This window comes from Podarcis pityusensis (genome assembly GCF_964106645.2).
Source record: "Podarcis pityusensis genome assembly, chromosome: 18".
NCBI lineage: Eukaryota > Metazoa > Chordata > Lepidosauria > Squamata > Lacertidae > Podarcis > Podarcis pityusensis.
The window spans coordinates 2166642-2185984 of record NC_138043.1 but is presented as its reverse complement, the minus strand read 5'-3'; the positions used below and the strand labels follow the sequence as shown (position 1 = coordinate 2185984).

General features: G+C 50.2%; 1 protein-coding gene and 1 long non-coding RNA gene across 3 annotated transcripts in view; one reads left to right on the top strand and one right to left on the bottom strand.

Moving 5' to 3' along the window:
* The window catches only part of LOC308467560, a 212134-nt gene that overhangs the window by 19675 nt on the left and 173116 nt on the right, over positions 1–19343 (top strand). The window lies entirely within an intron of this gene.
* LOC308467257 (protein unc-13 homolog A) overlaps positions 1–19343 on the bottom strand; it is a 123555-nt gene that overhangs the window by 57898 nt on the left and 46314 nt on the right. The window contains exons 14-22 of one of the 2 annotated variants that reach the window (XM_080988767.1): positions 19037–19115; positions 8321–8392; positions 7355–7574; positions 5946–6173; positions 4981–5122; positions 3597–3766; positions 2933–3048; positions 1511–1674; positions 181–331 (exon numbers count right to left, since the gene is read on the bottom strand). In XM_080988767.1, coding sequence (XP_080844893.1) covers positions 181–331; positions 1511–1674; positions 2933–3048; positions 3597–3766; positions 4981–5122; positions 5946–6173; positions 7355–7574; positions 8321–8392; positions 19037–19115 — 1342 coding nt within the window. Of the gene's footprint in view, positions 1–180; positions 332–1510; positions 1675–2932; positions 3049–3596; positions 3767–4980; positions 5123–5945; positions 6174–7354; positions 7575–8320; positions 8393–8787; positions 8808–19036; positions 19116–19343 lie in introns of those variants that run through there. The other variant, XM_080988766.1, reaches the window with a different exon arrangement.

The window sequence follows — 19343 nt, the reverse complement described above, 5'->3', positions numbered from 1 at the left end:
GTCGGAGCGTTTCATGGGGAAGAGGAACAGCCGGTGCTTCTTCTTTTGCCGAATTTCGGACTCTGCAGCGATGGTTTTTTTTTGGTAGGGTCCTCTCTACCGCCATGCACCCCCCTCCCCCGGGGGAAAAAGGAGAGAGTAAAAGTAAGAAATGAGTGTTCTACGCACCATCGGACTTACCCCGAAATTGGACGCGGCAAAACGGTCAGAGGCAGAGACGTTGGTAGAGGCAGTTGTATGAGCGTAATAAGCGTTGATGTTGGCCAGCAGAGTGCTCATGACTGCTGGCACCCCGGGGCACATATATTTCGAAGACAGGCAGGCAAAATGCCTGGAAGAAAATGAAAACAAGGAAAGGAGGAGGGGGAAACACAGTCAACGCAACTCGGGATTTAGGAAAGCAGCCTGAAACCTTGCGTTTGGCACCAGGGAAAGACAGCTGCGACAGAGAAAATGGGACATAACCTGAGATTTTGACAGGGACTATTATTATTATAGAAGGAGCGTCTCCACCCCCATCGTCCAGCCCGGACACTGAGGTCCAGCTCTGAGGGCCTTCTGGTGGTTCCCTCACTGCGAGAAGCGGGGTTGCAGGGAACCAGGCATAGGGCCTTCTTGGTGGTGGCGCCTGCCCTGTGGAACGCCCTCCCGCCAGATGTCAAGGAGATAAACAACTACCTGACTTTTAGAAGACATCTGAAGGCAGCCCTGTTTAAGGAAGCTTTTAATGTTTAACAGACCACTGTATTTTAATACTTTGTTGGAAGCCGCCCAGAGTGGCTGGGGAGACCCAGCCAGATGGGCGGGGTATAAATAAATATTATTATTATTATTATTATTACATTTGTGTACCGCCCTATACTTGCAGGTCTCAGGGCAGTCAACAACATAAAATCAGAATATTAAAACACAAAATACAGAAGGAGGAGGAGGAGGAGGAGGAAGCCCTCTGCTTGGTTCACTGTAACTTCACTTGTTGTTTATTTCCTTGACTTCTGATGGGAGGGCGTTCCACAGGGAGGGTGCCACCACCAAGAAGGCCCTCTGCCTGGTTCCCTGTAAACTCACTTCTTGCAGGGAGAGAACCGCCAGAAGGCCCTCAGAGACCTAGAAGACCTACACAGGTATCCCTGAAGGAGCGTCTCCACCCCCATCGTTCTGCCCGGACACTGAGACCCAGCTCCGAGGGCCTTCTGACTGTTTACTCACTGCGAGAATCGAGGTTACAGGGAATCAGGCAGAGGGCCTTCTCGGTGGTGGCGCCCGCTCTGTGGAAAGCTCTCCCGCCAGACGTCAGGGAGATAAAGAACTAAATGACTTTTAGAAGATATCTGTAGGCAGCCCTGTTTAGGGAAGTTTTTAATGTTTGATGTTTTATCGTGTTTTTAATACTCTGTTGGGAGCTGCCCTGAGTGGCTGGGGAAACCCAGCCAGATGGGCGGGGTAAAATAAATAAATTATTATTATTATTATTATTATTATTATTATTATTATTCCCACAGAGACTCACGTCATGGCCTGATAGATGGACTCCACTCCATATCTCATTGCAAACTCGTCCACAATCTCTTGGGCAGTTTCGTCGAAGTACACTTTCCACGCGTCGTCGCCCTTCGCCTCGGGTATCTTCACCACGCCGTTGTTTTGGATGTCCGTCACAAAATGGAAGAGGTTCTAACCAGACATTGAGAGAGGCGGGGTGGATGGGTTAAAATTAAAACAGAAAAGTCATGTATCTATGGAGGAGGCTATACTACAAACAGTCCCACTTATAAACGCCATCTCCAACTCCTCAGAAGATTCCATCAACGGTGCCTCTGAAAATTTTTACACATCACTTGGGAAGACAGGCGAACTAATTGCCAGTGTACTGGAAGAAGCAAAGATCACCAGTGTTGAAGCAACATCAACTTCGTTGGACTGGTCATGTTGTGCGGATGTCTGATGATCGTCTTCCAAAGCAACTACTCTATTCCAAACTTAAAAATGGAAAGCGTAATGCTGGTGGTCAACAAAAGAGGTTCAAAGACTCTCTTAAGGCAAAACTTAAAATTGTAGCATAGACACCAACAACTGGGAAACACTGGCCTGTGAGCGCTTCAGTTGGAGAACAGCCTTTCCCAAATGTGTCCTGGGCTTTGAAGACACTCGAACTCAGGACGCAAGGGAGAAACGTGCTAAGAGGAAGGCACGCTTGGCAAATTCACACCGTGATCAACTCCCGCCTGGAAACCTCTGTCCCCACTGTGGAAGGATGTGTGGATCCAGAATTGGCCTCCACAGTAACTTACGGACTCACTGTGAAAACTGTGTAACTTGGCTACGAGGGATCATCAAAGAAGACGACGACCAGAAACAGTATACAGTGGTACCTCGGGTTAAGAACTAAATTCATTCCGGAGGTCCGTTCTTAACCTGAAGCTGTTCTTAACCTGAAGCACCACTTTAGCTGATGGGGCCTCCTGCTGCCGCCGCACCACTGGAGCACGATTTCTGTTCTCATCCTGAAGCAAAGTTCTTAACCCGAGGTACTATTTCTGGGTTAGCGGAGTCTGTAACCTGAAGTATCTGTAACCTGAAGCGTATGTAAGCTGAGGTACCACCGTATAGGGATGACAACTGAAGCTTGCAATATTACCCAGTTTAATGGGTTGTCATACGTCCAGATTTTCCCAGACGTTTCAGCGATTTTCCGGCCGGACACTGTTTCCGACGGCCAAACGAAAACATCAGCCCTGTCTTCTGAACTAATTCAGGACCCAATTCCAGGGAGGGGAAGGTTTTTCTGCACTTTGGGCCCAGGAAAGGACAACACACACACACACACCCGGCAGATCAGAGAGGGCCTGTGCAAAGTCCTGGTTCCTAGCAGCATGGGTGTGGATCTGTCCCAGAACAGCAAGGGCACCAAGGCCTCGTGTACCCTACTTACCTCATGTAGGCAGGTGTATTGCACATGATACGGCGCCACTTTCTCCTCGCCTTTGATCTCCACGCTGATGTGCAGACGGATCGCCCCAGAGACGGCCGATTTGTCCGTCCGCTTATCTGAAACAGTCCAGGGGAGAATTTGGTAGCAGGCATCGTGTCTGGAGAAGGGTCAGTTATGTCGCGCAGGTGTGCAGAGAACGAGTTGCCTGATAATGATGGCTTTCAGGCAAAATTTCTACGGTCTCTGCTGCAGGTACCCAACTGTGTCCCCAACTCCATACTTCTGTTAGAAGCTGGTGAATACCCAATTTCAACTAAAGCGTGGTGGGCTGCCCTAAAACATTGGCTCAGGATTTCAGGGTTTGATCTAGGGAAGGGTTTGTACCAACACCTGACCAATGAGGAACTTGTCAGCAAATGGCAGAAAACCATGGCTAAAAAAGCCACCTCTATTGGTCTGTCACCCCCCCCCCCCAACTCTATTACCTGGGTTATGAAGGCGCCCTAAAGACGTTAAAGCAAAGATTATGGGATAATGAACACAGTGATTTGCGATCTCGATCACACGCAGTCTGTAGTCCGCTGGCAGTAGGAGTACAATACCCCCAGGGTCTTGGGACCCGACAGTTCAGGGGACTGCCCCTGCCGCCTTCGCAGTCGCTTACCCAAATTGTACCAGACGTCCATCTCCCCGCTCAACGTCCGCACCTCGATGATCGTCTGGCCCAGGAAGTCGTCGGATTCCCTCTTAAAGCGCTGCTTCACCCTAGACTTGATGTCGTCGTCTTCGTCCCAGACACGCACCTTGATTCGATCGGAGGAGTTATGGCATTCACTGTTGTTGCGGAAGGAGAAGGCAATGTCATGAACGAGAGCTGTTTGAGATCTTCAGCTCGCAGGGCTACGGTTCCTGGAGTTCCCCCCGCAAAACTTATTCTCCGGGGAGATCACGGTGGGGTGTGTGGTTCTTCCCCACCCCTCCGTGACTTTATCCCCCCACAATAACCCTGCAAGGTAAAGGTAAAGGGACCCCTGACCATTAGGCCAGAGCAGCGCATGGAAACGCCGTTTTCCTTCCCGCTGGAGCGGTACCTATTTATCTACTTGCACTTTGTGCTTTCGAACTGCTAGGTGGGCAGGAGCTGGGACCGAGCAACAGGAGCTCACCCTTTCGCAGGGATTCGAACCGCCGACCTTCTGATCGGCAAGTCCTAGGCTCTGTGGTTTAACCCACAGCGCCACCCGCGTCCCTAACCCTGTGAGGTAGGTCAGGCTAAAGGACAGTGCCTGCCCCAAGACTGCCCAGTGATCTTTGTGGCCAAGTGAAGATTTGAACCCTGGTCTCCAGGTCCTAAGGGACGCGGGTGGCGCTGTGGGTAAAACCTCAGTGCCTAGGACTTGCCGATAGTATGGTCAGCGGTTCGAATCCCTGCAATGACGGGGTGAGCTCCCGTTGCTCGGTCCCTGCTCCTGCCCACCTAGCAGTTCGAAAGCACGTCAAAGTGCAAGTAGATAAATAGGTACCGCTCCGGCGGGAAGGTAAAGGGTGTTTCCGTGCGCTGCTCTGGTTCGGCAGAAGCGGCTTAGTCATGCTTGCCACATGACCCAGAAGCTGTACACCGGCTCCCTCGGCCAATAAAGTGAGATGAGCGCCGCAACTCCAGAGTCGGCCACGACTGGACCTAATGGTCAGTCGTCCCTTTACCTTTTACCTCCAGGTCCTAGTCTGACACTCTAGCCACACTGGGTGACAGGTCTCTTGCTGCATCTAACTGAGCGGTCCCCAAACTTTCCCTGACCTCTTGAAAATTGCTGAGAGTCTCAGTGGACCAGCTAGATGCTGTCTGGAACTTCATTGCATTTTCTGTTGCTTCTTTTATTTCTTATATTGCATCACATCCTGCATGCCGTAGAAGCCCAACCAATTTGAACTGTAAGCGTGGGCTCCTTGAATGAAGCCCGTGGACGTGCCAGCAGTTTATGGACCGCAGTTTGGGAACCCCAGATTTGATACATGCTAGAGACGAAGACCCCGGGATATCAACTCACAAGTGGAAGTTCTCCTCCCAGATCGGGTTCAGGTTGCCGTAGATGGTTTTGGTCCTCTTTTTCGTCTTCCCGACCTGGACGGTGACGTACGGGTCGCTGGACCCGGTCTTGTCCTTCGCCTGCAGCCCTTGCGCGCAAACCACTGGTCGAGCGATCCCATGCGCAGCCGAGTGCCGTTTCAATGGGTTTCATGCGCACCCACGGCCGGGGGCGACCCCCCAAAAAACAGCCACAAAACACAAAGAGAGAAAAATGAGGGTGGAAACAACAATAATAATTTATTATTTATACCCCACCCAACTGGCTGAGTTTCCCCAGCCACTCTGGGCGGCTCCCAATCAAGTGTTAAAAACAGTATAGCATTAAATATTAAAAACTTCCCTGAACAGGGCTGCCTTCAGATGTCTTTTAAAGATAAGATAGCTGCTTATTTCCTTCACATCTGAAGGGAGAGTGTTCCACAGGGTGGGCGCCACCACCGAGAAGGCCCTCTGTCTGGTTCCCTGTAACCTCACTTCTCGCAATGATGGAACAGCCAGAAGGCCCTCGGAGATGGACCCAGGTGTCTGGGCAGAATGATAGGGGTGGAGACGCTCCTTCAGGTATACAGGACCGAGGCCGTTTAGGGCTTTAAAGGTCAGCACCAACACTTTGAATTGTGCTTGGAAACGTACTGGGAGCCAATGCAGATCTCTCAGGACCGGTGTTATGTGGTCTCCACTCCCAGTCCCCAGTCTAGCTGCCGCATTCTGGATTAATTGCAGTTTCCGGGACACCTTCAAAGGTAGCCCCACATAAAGCTCATTGCAGTGGTCCAAGCGGGGTATAAATAAAAATTTATTATTATTATTGTATTACTGGGCTACAAGGGATCACCAAAGAAGATTTCTCTATGCTCATCTGACTCTCTGTGTTTGCGCATATCTACATGTCTGTCTGTATAAACGGCCACTGGCTTGACGTACCTGTAATGCTGATCTTTGCAGACCACTTTGAGGTCCCATCCAGAACACTCTGCTTCACAGCTTTCATCTGCTGGGTGTGAGTGGTCTTGGAGACGGCAAAGATCTCTTGGATCAGCTCAAAGATCTCGGGCTTATTGCGCTCCCGGATCTTCATACGATCTTTCAGCACCATGATAATATTCTGTGTGCGGTCTTCGGCCCCATGCTTGGAACTTTTCTCAGCCGCCCCTGGACAGAGAGAGAGAAATTTGCCGTGGATGGGTCACTGCAATGCATTCTGATTATTCCACGCATTAGGAAACCTGTTTTACATTTCATAGAAGCGGGAAGAGCTGTTACACAGCAGAACAATAGGTTGTGCCTAAGAAGATCAAACCTATCCATTCTTAAGAAAATCAGCCCTGAGTGCTCACTAGAAGGACAGATCGTGAAGCTGAGGCTCCAATACTTTGGCCACCTCATGAGAAGAGAAGACTCCCTGATGTTGGGAAAGATGGAGGGCACAAGGAGAAGGACGATGGAGGACGAGATGGTGGGACAGTGTTCTCAAAGCTACAAACATGAGTTTGACCAAACTGCGGGAGGCAGTGGAAGACAGGAGGGCCTGGCGTGCTCTGGTCCAGGGGGTCACCAAGAGTCGGACACGACTAAACCACTAAACAACAACAAAGAGCAGATTCGTTGAAACAAGTGTGCATGTTTTGGTCCTGCCCGTTGGTTTCAATGGGAAGGGGGGGTGTACTCTAAGTTAGGACTAAAGGTAAAGGTAAAGGGACCCCTGACCATTAAGTCCAGTCGTAGACGACTCTGGGGTTGCGGTGCTCATCTCGCTTTATTGGCCGAGGGAGCCGGCGTACAGCTTCCGGGTCACGTGGCCAGCAGGACTAAGCCGCTTCTGACAAACCAGAGCAGCGCACGGAAACGCCGTTTACCTTCCGGCCGGAGCTGTACCTATTTATCTACTTGCACTTTGACATGCTTTCGAACTGCTAGGTTGGCAGGAGCAGGGACCGAGCAACAGGAGCTCACCCCGTCATGGGGATTCGAACTGTCGACCTTCTGATCGGCAAGCCCTAGGCTCTGTGGTTTAGACCACAGCGCCACCCATCTAGATACAGCATTGGCCTAATCTAGGAGACTCTCGTTATGATCTTTTAATAATAATAATAATAATAATAATAATAATAATAATAATAATACAATGATGGTAATAAAAAAAGACATTGTATTATTTTTATTGGCAGATTGCCTTTGTTAACTGCGGTGCAAAATGCTTTGCTAATATCAGTGGTGAGAAGCTGCAGATTTTGGAAACGCGGGCTGTGTATTTTATTGCTCTCAGTTCAGACAGAACCCTACAACCTCCGACCCCAAGACAAACCCAAGAGAACAAGGCACCCCCTCCTCACTTTGCAAGCAGTCGGCGTTGAGCAGGTCTTGACACTTCTCGTGGCACTTGACTCCGCATTCTGTACACCGCATGCCTTGGCGTGCAATGCCCCAGAGCAGACCCTCGCACTCGTAACAGTAGGTGGGCGTTGTGGCGGTCCACACCTCGAAGTTGTGGGGGGTTGTGCAAGAGATGGGGTAGATTAAGGCTTGGAGGGTCTTCTTGTAAACATGGTTTTTCTGGAGGGAGACAACGAAAAGCACACGCTCGGGATCTGGCTGTGTGACACACTCTCTCGACTCTTTATAAAAGAACGGAAATGGTTTAGTGAATACAGTCATACCTTGGATCTCAAACGCCTTGGCTCCCAAACAAATCGGCTCCCGGACGATCAACACCCGGAAGTGAGTGTTCTGGTTTTTGAACAATTTTTGGAAGCCAAACGTCCATCGTAGCTTCCGATTGGCTGCTCCTGCAGCCAATCGGAAGCCGCGCCTTGGTTTTTGAACGGTTCCAGGAGTCGAATGGTACTCTTGACCATAAAAGGTTGTTCCTGTTCCTATACTCTTATCTTGGGGCAGGAGGTCACCAACTCTGAGAACATTCCTGGCACCATTCCCGGGTCTCTTGTCAGACCTGACAAGGTCTGTGCGTCTTTGTGGTCAGGATGTAAGATAAGACCCAGACGTGCCATCCCTGCTCCACTCGGAACTGGCAAGGCCATCCATTGCCGTCACGGACTGATAAAGGAGAGGGCTTTGAGCACTTGTTTATACAGCTGTCTTTCTGTTTATACATTGACTCAAGAGCTCAAGTTAATGCATTTTAGAAATGCTCCCTTGGAAGAGGAAAAATGTGGATTTTGGGTCCCGTTTCAGACTGACTGCACAGAAACCCATTCCTTCACCAGGACACGTTCTCCTAACACAAAAGAACCACCCAAGAGCATATATGTGTATAAAAAAGGAGGAACTGGGACACTTACTAGCTCTTCATTGTTTAAAGTGCTTGATGCGAGTGCTGATGTGATACCAGCTTTCCTGGACTGGACCAAAGACTGTTGGAAGGAAGCATAAAAGGAGAAGCATGTCAAGAATGCTGTGCGGAAAAACAACAACAGAAGTTAAGGTAGACTGTTTCCTGCATTCAAGGGGTCTTCACCTAGGCATGGGATGGGGGGCGCGATAAGGATGTGTGTGTGGTCCTCCAGCATGGCTGAAACCACATTCCCCATGTGGCCGTGAAATCATGTCTGTGGCACCAATGTAACAAGCTGGGAAGGAACTATTGGAGCTTTCCCCTGCCTCCAGAAGTGATTCATAAACTCATCAACGTCAAAACAATTTACAATCGAGTGGTGTTGGGGAGTTTGCCCATCACTGTTCTTATTTGGGAGAAAGATTTGCGAGCCCTGAGCAAGAAAGAGAAATAAATAAGGAGACAAAGACTCACCATAGCCTGCAAAGGCGTGTTGGTCAACGGTTGAGCAACAGAGGAAGAAATGAGATGTTGTTAGGAGGACTCAGACAACCAGGTATATATATATATATTTATACATAAAAGACCAAGCTTCCAAGCCTGAATTTCATTCTTCATTCGTAAGCAGCAGAATTCCCTGTCACCCACTGTGATGGCCTGGGATTCGGACTCGGATGCTGAACCTGAGGGATCCCAGCCTGCACAGGAGTCCCCGCCTCCGGAACCAGCTGAGCCGGGGCTGGGGCCTGAGCCCGAAGGGTCCTCACCTGTGCTGGATCCTCAGGTGCAGGCATCAGCTAAGCCTGCTCTGGCTCCTGAGGTGATGGAGGACCCATTGCCTGCAGGTGCTCCACTCTCAGCCCTGTCAGAGGAAGCTGAGGTTGCCTCTGTGTCCAGGAACCCCCCAGCCTCTCCTGAGCTGCAGAGGCTCAGGGCAGAGAGGCGGAGGGAACTAAGTTCCCGCAGGAGGAGGGCTCGCCTCCAGGCCAGGAGAGGCGAGTCACCAGAGGATCGGGGCCACCCTATGCCTCGGGGCAGATAAAAGCCAGCCAGCCCCAGTCCCAAGTTGCGAGAGCAACATTGTTGGTTGCTAGTTCCTGCCTGAACCCTGTCCTGCTCTTCTGCCTGAGCTCCTGACCCGCCCTGGCTCCCTGCTTGCAAGCCTGTTCCTGACTTCACCCGACTCCCTGCCCTGAACCCAGCTTCAGCTACTACGGACTGCCTCCACGTTGCACCTTCGACCACGGACCGGACTTGGACCTCGCCTCTCGGGTAACTCACGGGACCAGCACACCCACTACCTAAAGATCTTGCGGCCTTTGTTATTCTACATCAGGGCTGGATCACCTTCAGCCTGCAGGGGCCTCATTCCCTCATGGGTTAACCTCTGGGGGCCGCATGCCAGCAGTGGGCAGGGCCACAGGGAAAGGGGTGTGGCCAGTGGCCAAAGTAGGCCGTCCCAAAGGTGTGACTCTTACCTTTGCCCAGTAGGCTAGATCGCAGCCATGCCAAAGTCAGTGACTTGGGGTGTTCTGGCAAAAGGGAGTTCTGCCTGGGGGCCAGATCTATAGGTCTGGGTGTCTGGGTTCAGTCTATGACCTGCAAGGTTCTCCACCCCTCTTGTAAATCAGGGCGGCAGTCAACTGCTCACGTGGAATTGGACCCTATTCCTTTTCAAGGAGGCTAGAAAAACTAAATAAGGTAAAGGTAAAGGGACCCCTGACCATTAGGTCCAGTCGTGGCTGACTCTGGGGTTGCGGCGCTCATCTCGCTTTATTGGCCGAGGGAGTGGGCGTACAGCTTCCGGGTCATGTGGCCAGCAGGACTAAGCCGCTTCTGGCGAACCAGAGCAGCGCACGGAAACGCCGTTTACCTTCCTGCTGGAGTGGGACCTATTTATCTACTTGCACTTTGACGTGCTTTCGAACTGCTAGGTTGGCAGGAGCAGGGACTGAGCAACGAGAGCTCACCCCGTCGCGGGGATTCGAACCGCTGACCTTCTGATTGGCAAGTCCTAGGCTCTGTGGTTTAACCCACAGCGCCACCCGCGTCCCATAGAAAAACTAAATACGAACGTGATATTTTGGGTCTCTTTTGTTAACCACCCACAAGCCACCTCTCGCTCAATCTCTTCCCCCCTCAACCGCACAGGCAATGTCTTCACACGTACCAGATTTTTCAGGTGATGGTTTGGGAAAATGGGCACAAACCGCAGCCCCTGCCCGCCTTGAAAAACCCCTTCACATGCAAGACAGAGGCATCAGCTTTCCCGACTTCAGCAGTCAGGGTTTACACAGGAGGAAAGACACAAAATAAACAGTGGCAACCAGTAGGAAAACTCGCGGAGGGGAAAAGCAGACAGAGATAGGGAGGATAGTCAAAGGTAGACGCTGCGAGAAGGGAGCGAGAAAGCGAAGAGAGGTTAAGCACAGGAGCTGGGCAAGAGAGCACGAAATGTTGGAATTTTTGGCCATGGCAAAGCTGCGCCCAGCAAGGATTCATTTTGCGATGACCAAGGGGATTGCGGTTTATTTAAAATAAAATGAATGAAGGCACCGAGATATAACAAAAATTAATAAAAATTTATTATCTATACCCCGCCCATCTGGCTGGGCTTCCCCAGCCACTCTGGGCGGCTTCCCAAAAAATATCAAAATACTGCAATACATCAAATACTAAAAGCTTCCCTAAACAGGGCTGCCTTCAGATGTCTTCTAAAAGTCTGATAGTTGTTGTTCTCTTTGACACCTGGTGGGAGGGCGTTCCACAGGGAGGGCGCCACCACCGAGAAGGCCCTCTGCCTGGTTCCCTGTAATTTGGCTTCTCACAGCCTGGGAACCATCAGAAGGCCCTTGGCACTGGACCTCAGTGTCCGGGTAGAACGATAGGAGTGGAGACGCTCCTTCAGATATACTGGACCAAGGCCGTTTAGGGCTTTAAAGGTCAGCACCAACACACTGAATTGTGCTCGGAAACGTCCTGGGAGCCAATGTAGGTCTTTCAATGTTATGTGGTCTCCACTCCCAGTCCCCAGTCTGGCTGCCATATTCTGGATTAGTTGCAGTTTCCGGGTCACCTTCAAAGGTAGCCCCACGGAGAGCGCATGGCAGTAGTCCAAGCGGGAAATGTTTCTCTTGCCCTCTTATTTGGTCACCTTAAGTCATAGCCAAGTGGCCATGGAAACTGTGGCTCCCTGAAAGATTGGGTAATCTCTCCAAATTTTGGTACTCACAAAATGCTACAATTCCTCAAGGTTTCTTGGCTAAGCTGAGCATAGCTTCCGATGCAGCGGTCTTGGGAACTGTAGTTCCAGGCCTCTCTAATGTTCAAATTACTGGGGCAAAACTACAGTTCCTACGTTCCCTCGATCCAACACCAATGAAGGAGCCCAGGAGGCCTGTTCTATGGTGCTCAGGAGATTATAGTTTCCAGGGTTCCTTGACGGTAGTTTGTTAACTCTGTTCAGAGCTTCCAGTTAAGGAACCGTGGGAACTGCGGTTCATTGGAGATCTATTGATCTCTGTCTAACACTGAGAGGTCAACGCAGACACAGTTCCAAAGTTTCCTTGGCTGCAAAGGAGTATAAGAGGCGGGAAAGACCCTTGTACGTTCAGCAACTGTATACAGTGGTACCTTGGTTCTCAAACGCCTTGGTCCTCAAACAACTTGGAAACCAAACTCTGCAAACCCGGAAGTAAGTGTTCCAGTTTGCGAACTCTTTTTGGAAGCCGAACATGCTCCGTTTTGAGTGCCACACTTCTGATTTGAGTGTTATGCTGAGTTCTGTCTGTTTTTGCTATTTATTTTGCCTTTTTGTTTTTGTGGCCCTTTTTTCATTTCGTTGTTGTGACGGTGCGGAACCCAGTTCAGCTACTGATCGATTGATTATGTGACTGCAGCACATTGTTTATCGCTTTCATTTTATGGATCAATGGTCTAGTTAGATAGTAAAATTCATGTTAATTTCCTGTTTTAAAGGTAAAGGGACCCCTGACCATTAGGTCCAGTCGTGGTCGACTCTGGGGTTGCGGCACTCATCTCACTTTATTTGGCCGAGGGAGCCGGCGTACAGCTTCCGGGTCATGTGGCCAGCAGGACTAAGCCGCTTCTGGCGAACCAGAGCAGCGCATGGAGACGCCGTTTACCTTCCCGCCGGAGCGGTACCTATTTATCTACTTGCACTTTGAGGTGCTTTCGAACCGCTAGGTTGGCAGGAGCAGGGACCGAGCAACGGGAGCTCACCCTGTCACGGGGATTCGAACCGCCGACCTTCTGATCGGCAAGCCCTAGGCTCTGTGGTTTAACCCGCAGCGCCACCCGCGTCCCTAAATTGCTGTTTTAGGGGTTGTTTTTAAAAGTCTGGAACGGATTAATCCATTTTGTACTCCTTTCTATGGGAAAGCGCGCCTTGGTTTTGGAACACTTTGGTTTGGGAATGGACTTCCGGAATGGATTAAGTTCGAGAACCAAGGTACCACTGTAGAAGAGTGAACTTTTGCCATGAAAAAATCATGCCTAGCCACACATCTCATCGCTTAACACAGCCCTTCCCAAACTTGTTCCCTCAATATCTTGTTGGGCTACAGCTGGAATTGACGAGAAGCTAATGAAAGGAGGTGGTCTCCTGATGGCTGGAGACCTCTCCACAGCCTTTGGAATGCCGCACAGAGATGTTGTTGGGCTGTCAGCTCCCACCACGGTAGTTGGAGGTCCAGAAACACACAGAGGGCATGATTTTGGCCACCTCCGGTCCATGCGGACTGCTGCCAGGTCTTTAACGGAAGAAGCAGGGCTTTGAACATGGGACCTTAGCATGCAAAAAACCAGTGCTCTGAGACTGAGCTATGGCTCCTGGGAGCCCCCATGGAGTTGTCAACAAAGGCAAGCATGCACAGGTAAGGTTTGAGGTAGACAATGCCAACCGCAGCATTGGAAAGGGGGCGCCTTTATTTACACAACAACGGAGGGGTATCCCTTGGGAGGGAGAGAAGGGTTGGGTGAGCCAGGGCATTTGTTGGAAGGGGAGAAAAAGGAGGGAAATCAGACGCGGGGAGACAGGCTGATGTTCCTCATTGGACAAGGGTTCCGTACGTCTTCTGTTAAAGCGACGGCGCCGTATGAAAATACAAGACAACTGATCCCGAAGCCTCTTGTAAGCTCACTGTTCCGGCAAGCCTGGCAACTTGGAGGGGAGATCTCCAGAGTCTCTGTTCCCCCGCCCCCAGGCTGTCCGTTAGGTGTGGTCAATGCTGTGTGGGATGTAATCCACTGGGAGCAGTCAAGTACAACATTCCTTGTTTTCCTAGAGTGGACATGCAAGGGGATGTTTGGTCCAGCCAGTCGAAACTTCCTGTTCCTCCTGGCTGGAGCATCCTTCCTTTTGCATGTGACAGAAGGTGGGCGTGACCTCACCTGTCCAGGTAACAAAAGGACGAGTCACGCAGCACACCTCTCTCTTTTTGACTTCCTTCTTCGTTTGACCAGCTTTTAGCTAGGACTGCTCTGCTAGCTCTCAGCTAGCAGAAGCACTGGGATTATTCCTCCATATGGAGTAATCCACATGTACATCTTTGTAACTAAGTCTGCCTTCAGGAATCCAACTGTGAACTGATGTGAGTAAACTTCTTTTATTGACTTTGAATAAGATTGTGGTGTATTTATTATTTTAAGAGGCATTCAAGGGAACTTGCCAGGAACGTACAATTCAATCGGAGACAGACTGAATTGTACAATAGTGAGAGGCTCACACGAGCCTGCAACCAGCCATCTGCTGTGCATGTAAAAGGGGAATGTATTCCCCCATATGGGGTAGATCCACATGTACATATTTGTAACTAAGTCTGCCTTCAGGGATCCATCTGTGAACTGAATGTGTGAGTAAACTTCTTTTATATGCTTTACACAAGATTGTGTCATGTCTATTCTTTTTAAGGGGGAGATAAGGAGACTTACCAGGAATCCAATATTAAGCAGCTTAAGTGAGCCTGCATCAAGCTATCTGCTGTGCCTGTAAAAGGGGAATGTAAACTCTGCTAAGCAAAGGAACTTGCTAGCGCAAGTTAGGAAGGATATTAATAAGCAGTATATCCTCTCCTGCCACCCTGAACATTCCCACAAATGCTTAGTGTTAATGTTTAGACTTATTACAAGTTACCGTATTTTTCGCTCTATAAGACGCACCAGACCATAAGACGCACCCAGTTTTTGGAGGGGGAAAAGAAGAAAAATATTCTGAATCTCAGAAGCAGGAACATCAAGAGGGATCGTTGCGCAGTGAAAGCAGCAATCCCTCTTGCTGTTCTGGCTTCTGGGATAGCTGTGCAGCCTGCATTCGCTCCATAAGACGCACACACATTTCCCCTTGCTTTTTAGGAGGGAAAAAGTGAGTCTTATAGAGCAAAAAATACGGTATTTTAAGTTAAAGTCTGCTGCAACTGGATTTCTTATGGACAGCACCAACCCTGAATGTATTGGATTTGTGACCATTATGCTCATTTGCTTTCAGTAGCAGTAAAGCGCTGCTGGATGAAATACAATTGCCTCTGGTCTACTCTGGAAGAAATCCTGCAATGTGTTCAAGTTTTTACTCTGCTTAACAATACGGTGGAACCTTGATTCTCAAACAGCTTAGTTGTCGAACAAATCGGCTCCCGAACGCTGCAACCCCGGAAGTGAGTATTCCGGTTTGTGAACGTTTTTTCGGAAGCCAAACATCCCGCTTTCGACTGAGTGCAGGAAGCTCCCGCAGCCAATCGGAAGCCGCGCTTGGTTTTCGAACGGTTTCGGGAGTCGAATGGACTTCTGTAACGGATTAGGTTCGAGAACCAAGGCACATTACTCTGGATCAATACTGACTAGGATTCCATGGCCAAATTTGCCACTGTACAGTGGTACCTCGGGTTACATACGCTTCAGGTTACAGACTCCGCTAACCCAGAAATAGTGCTTCAGGTTAAGAACTTTGCTTCAGGATGAGAACAGAAATTGGGCTCCGGCGGTGTGGCAGCTGCAGGAGGCCTCATTAGCTAAAGTGGTGCTTTTGATTAAGAACAGTTTCAGGTTAAGTACAGACCTCCAGAACGAATTAAGTACTTAACCCGAGGTACGACTGTATAGGCATTCTGCAAGCAATCTCCCCTACGTAATACTTCTCTTTATGTTTCTCTCTGCGTGCGCATGTGTGTACACGCATATACAACCACGCATGTGTGTGTCCCCAGCCAACATGGGAACCCCAAATCTCCCCAGACCAGGCTTGCGCCAAATTGGTGGAGCTTCTAAGAGAGCTTGCCGGATGCAGGTGACAGGGGACTCATACGATGCTCTCGCTTTAACCACCTCGTTCCTCACCAGGTCGCTGATGACTAGTGGGAGAGATTTGCATCCCGGCCTGATGTCAGGCATGCTGTCTATGCAGCGCAGAAACTTGACCGCCGCTCCCCTGGGGGACGGAAGCAGCCCAAAAAAACGTCCCAGAGAAGAAAGGGGGAAGAGAGGGGGTGGAAACAGAAACAAGAATGAGCTGTATTAGCGAAGCGAAGCGAAGGCGAACTCAGCGAGGTGTGTGCCGCCGAAGAGTCGAGATAATGGAGGGCAAGGCCTTCAACCCTGTGAGACAGTTCCCATTTTTTCTTCTTGTTTTTTTTTTATTAAAGATTTTGTTGATTTACAAAAGTGTACAATATCTCTTTCTCGTGTGTCCCCCCCCCCCATGTAACCTTTTTGCAAATCATTTTCATTTGTTGAGGCATTAGGAAGAAAAGGGGGAAAGAGACGGAGGGGGGGAGAGATGGGGGAGAAGAAGAGGAGGGGTTTGGATTTGATATCCCGCCTTTCACTCCCTTTAAGGAGTCTCAAAGCGGCTAACAATCTCCTTTCCCTTCCTGCCCCACAACAAACACTCTGTGAGGTGAGTGGGGCTGAGAGACTTCAGAGAAGTGTGACTGGCCCAAGGTCACCCAGCAGCTGCATGTGGAGGAGCGGGGAAGCGAACCCGGTTCACCAGATTACGAGACTACCTCTCTTAACCACTACACCACACTGGCAGTGGGGTTGGGTGGCGATGTTTCTATTTCACTTACTATATGTAAGGTTTGGTGTCAGTGTTGCTTGTGCAGGTTCTTTGCTGTTCGCTTGTGTTCCCTTTGGTGATGAGAGAGGTTGGGGTTGGCCTAGGGTTGGCTGTGGTGGTCTTTGTTTTCATGTGTGAGTGGGGTGGGTGGGTGTTTTGGATCAGGTTAGCCATATTGATTTGTATGCTGTTGTTGGATTTTTGTTGTCTTGTTGGGCTGTGTATGTGATAAAGGGGAGCCATACCGGGCTAAAGGCGTCTTCTTCTATTTGTCCCCGTGTCAGTTTCAGTTTATTGGTTAATTTTTCTAGTAGGGCTGTTTCCTATACTATTTGGTACCATTGGTCCATGCTTACTCCTGACAGGTCTCTCCAGTGTCTGGCTACGATGCTTCCGGCTGCTGAGAGTAGGTGGGTTATGAGTTCTTTGTGGTGTAAGTGGGCATTATTGTCTTGGAAGATGTTTAGTAAAGCCAAATCTGGGGTGATTTCTAATACTTGCTTGGTTATTTTACTTATTTCTTGTACGGTTGTTGTCCAGAATTGTTGGATTTTGGGGCACTCCCACCACATGTGAAGGTATGTGCCTTCTTTTTGTTGTGGCGAGGGGGTGGTTTAGCAGCGGCCGACGGGCAAGGAAACCCTGTAAATCATTCGCATGTAGAAGTTACTATATTTGCAATCAGCCACTGCCATAGACCTTGCATTTCATAACAGCTATTACACATCACTTGGGAAGACAGGCGAACTAATATCAGTGTACTGGAAGAAGCAAAGATCTCCAGTGTCAAAGCGATGATTCTTCAACATCAGCTTCGTTGAACTGGTCATGTTGTGCGGATGCCTAATGATCGTCTTCCACAGCAACTACTCTATTTCCAACTTAAAAATGGAAAGCGTAATGCTGGTGGTCAACAAAAGAGGTTCAAAGACTCTCTCAAGGCAAATCTAAAAAAAATGTAGTATAAACACTGACAACTGGGAAACACTGACAACTGGGGAACACTGGCCGGCGAGTGCTCCACTTGGAGAACAGCCTTGACCAAAGATGTTGTGGGCTTTGAAGATGCTCGAACTCAGGACGCAAAGGGAGAAATGTGCTAAGAGGAAGGCATGCTTGGCAAACCCTCACCGGGATCAACTCCCGCCCGGAAACCTGTGTCCCCACTGTGGAAGGACTTGTGGATCCAGAATTGGCCTCCTTAGCCACTTATGGAGTCACTGCTAAAACCCTGTGTCAGGGGTTCAGGGACAGAGGCACAGGGTAGGCAGGAGATGGAGAGCGATGGGGATGAATCCCAGGACAGCGAGGAAGAGGATGACAATGACTCTAGAGATTCCATGAGTCTTTCCAGCGAATCAGAGGATTCCCAGAAGGGGGCGCCGGTGGTCAAGGCCAGGGGAGCCCCAGGGGGGACTTGTCAGGAGCAGGGGGCCAGCGGGGGATCCCAAAGTGGCAGCTGGGCGTCAGGACCAGCCTCCCCGCCAGAGTGCAGCGAAGGGGGTGGAGGTTCCAGTGTATCAGGGGAGGCGGCTCCGGCAGTAGAGAAAGGAGGGAGGTCGGAGCAAGCCACCCTCCCGGAAGGGGAGGGGAGTAGTGAAGGGAGTAGCGTAGCTGTCAAAAGGAAAGTTAGAGGTTGGGGGCGCGCGCCAAGTTCAAATGTAGAGGCGCGCGGAAGTACAGGGAGCCCGGAGGAGGGGCCAGGTCCCAAAGCCCGCAGGAGGGGGCAAGAGCAGTCTGATTCCGCGTCGGAGGAATCCAGGAGGGGCGAAACCCCAGCGGGCAGAAAGACCCTGCGGAAAAGGAAAGAGAGAAAGAGGTGGAGCAGTGCAAGCCTCTTAAACTGGTGCAGGGCGGGGACAGATTCAGAAGGGACTTCAGCGGTCTAAGCCTAGCAGACGTAGGGCTGCGCGCCTCGGATCTGAAGCAAACTATGAACTGCAATAAACACTTTTGTATATAAGAAAAGAAAGGCGTTGGTCTTTTGTGAGCTGAGACTTGAGGCAGCCCTGACATCCTGTTTTGGAAGAAGAAGAAGCAGAAGACGAGGGGGGAGAGGAAGAGGAAGAAGGAGAAGGAGGTGGAAGAAGAAGAGGAAGAGGAGGAAGAAGGGGAAGAAGAGGAAGAAGGGAAACAAATAAACACTTATCTGCGAGGAGATCTATTTTGAATTTAATCAGAAAATTAGCGATTTACTGCTGAGACTTTCTTAGTAAGCTGCTAGATACAACTGAAGGGCAGATCAACTCCTAATCTGATAACTTGATGTTAATAAAATGGTGGTTTTTGTTAGGGGGGCGGGCGGACACAAGTTTGCCAAGTCTGTGGTTGTGAGAAGATTTGAACCCAGGCGTTTCCTGGCCACTAGGTTACCCCAGGTCTCGGGCTACATAAAGGTCAGCACCCCCCCTCCCAGCGTTAACCCTGGTTCAGAAGAGAGTTGTTGGTTCTGGCCTGGAATGCGGCTCAGTTAAAAGAACTGTCTGCAAGGTATAGCTTTGCCACTCCTTTACCCCGGCTCCATTGGGACACGGCAGAATTCCAGCGGCGTGTCCAGAGAAGGTAAAGCTAGCAGCTGCCAGAGAGAGAGAAGGAAAGAGAGAGAGAGAGAGAAATGGAAATAGGAGGAAAAAACGTTAAGAGAAACCTCACCAAATCGCTAACTAGGGGGATGGGTTTCCTTTTGCGAATATCAGGCATGCTATCAATTATGATGAGCCCGCCGCCCGGTCTGGAAAAAAGACAGAAACAGTCAGCACAGGAGGAGAGGAGAAAGGGAATATTGGGTTGGGGGGGGGGAGAGAGGATAGTGAGGGAAGGAGAAAGGAGAGAGAAGAGGGCAGGGGAGGGGGAGGGGAGAGGGGGGAGGAGAGAGAAGAGGGCAGGGGAGGGGGAGGGGAGAGGGGGGAGGGGAGAGGAGAGGAGGGGAGAGGGAGGGGAGGAGGGGAGGGGGAGGTGA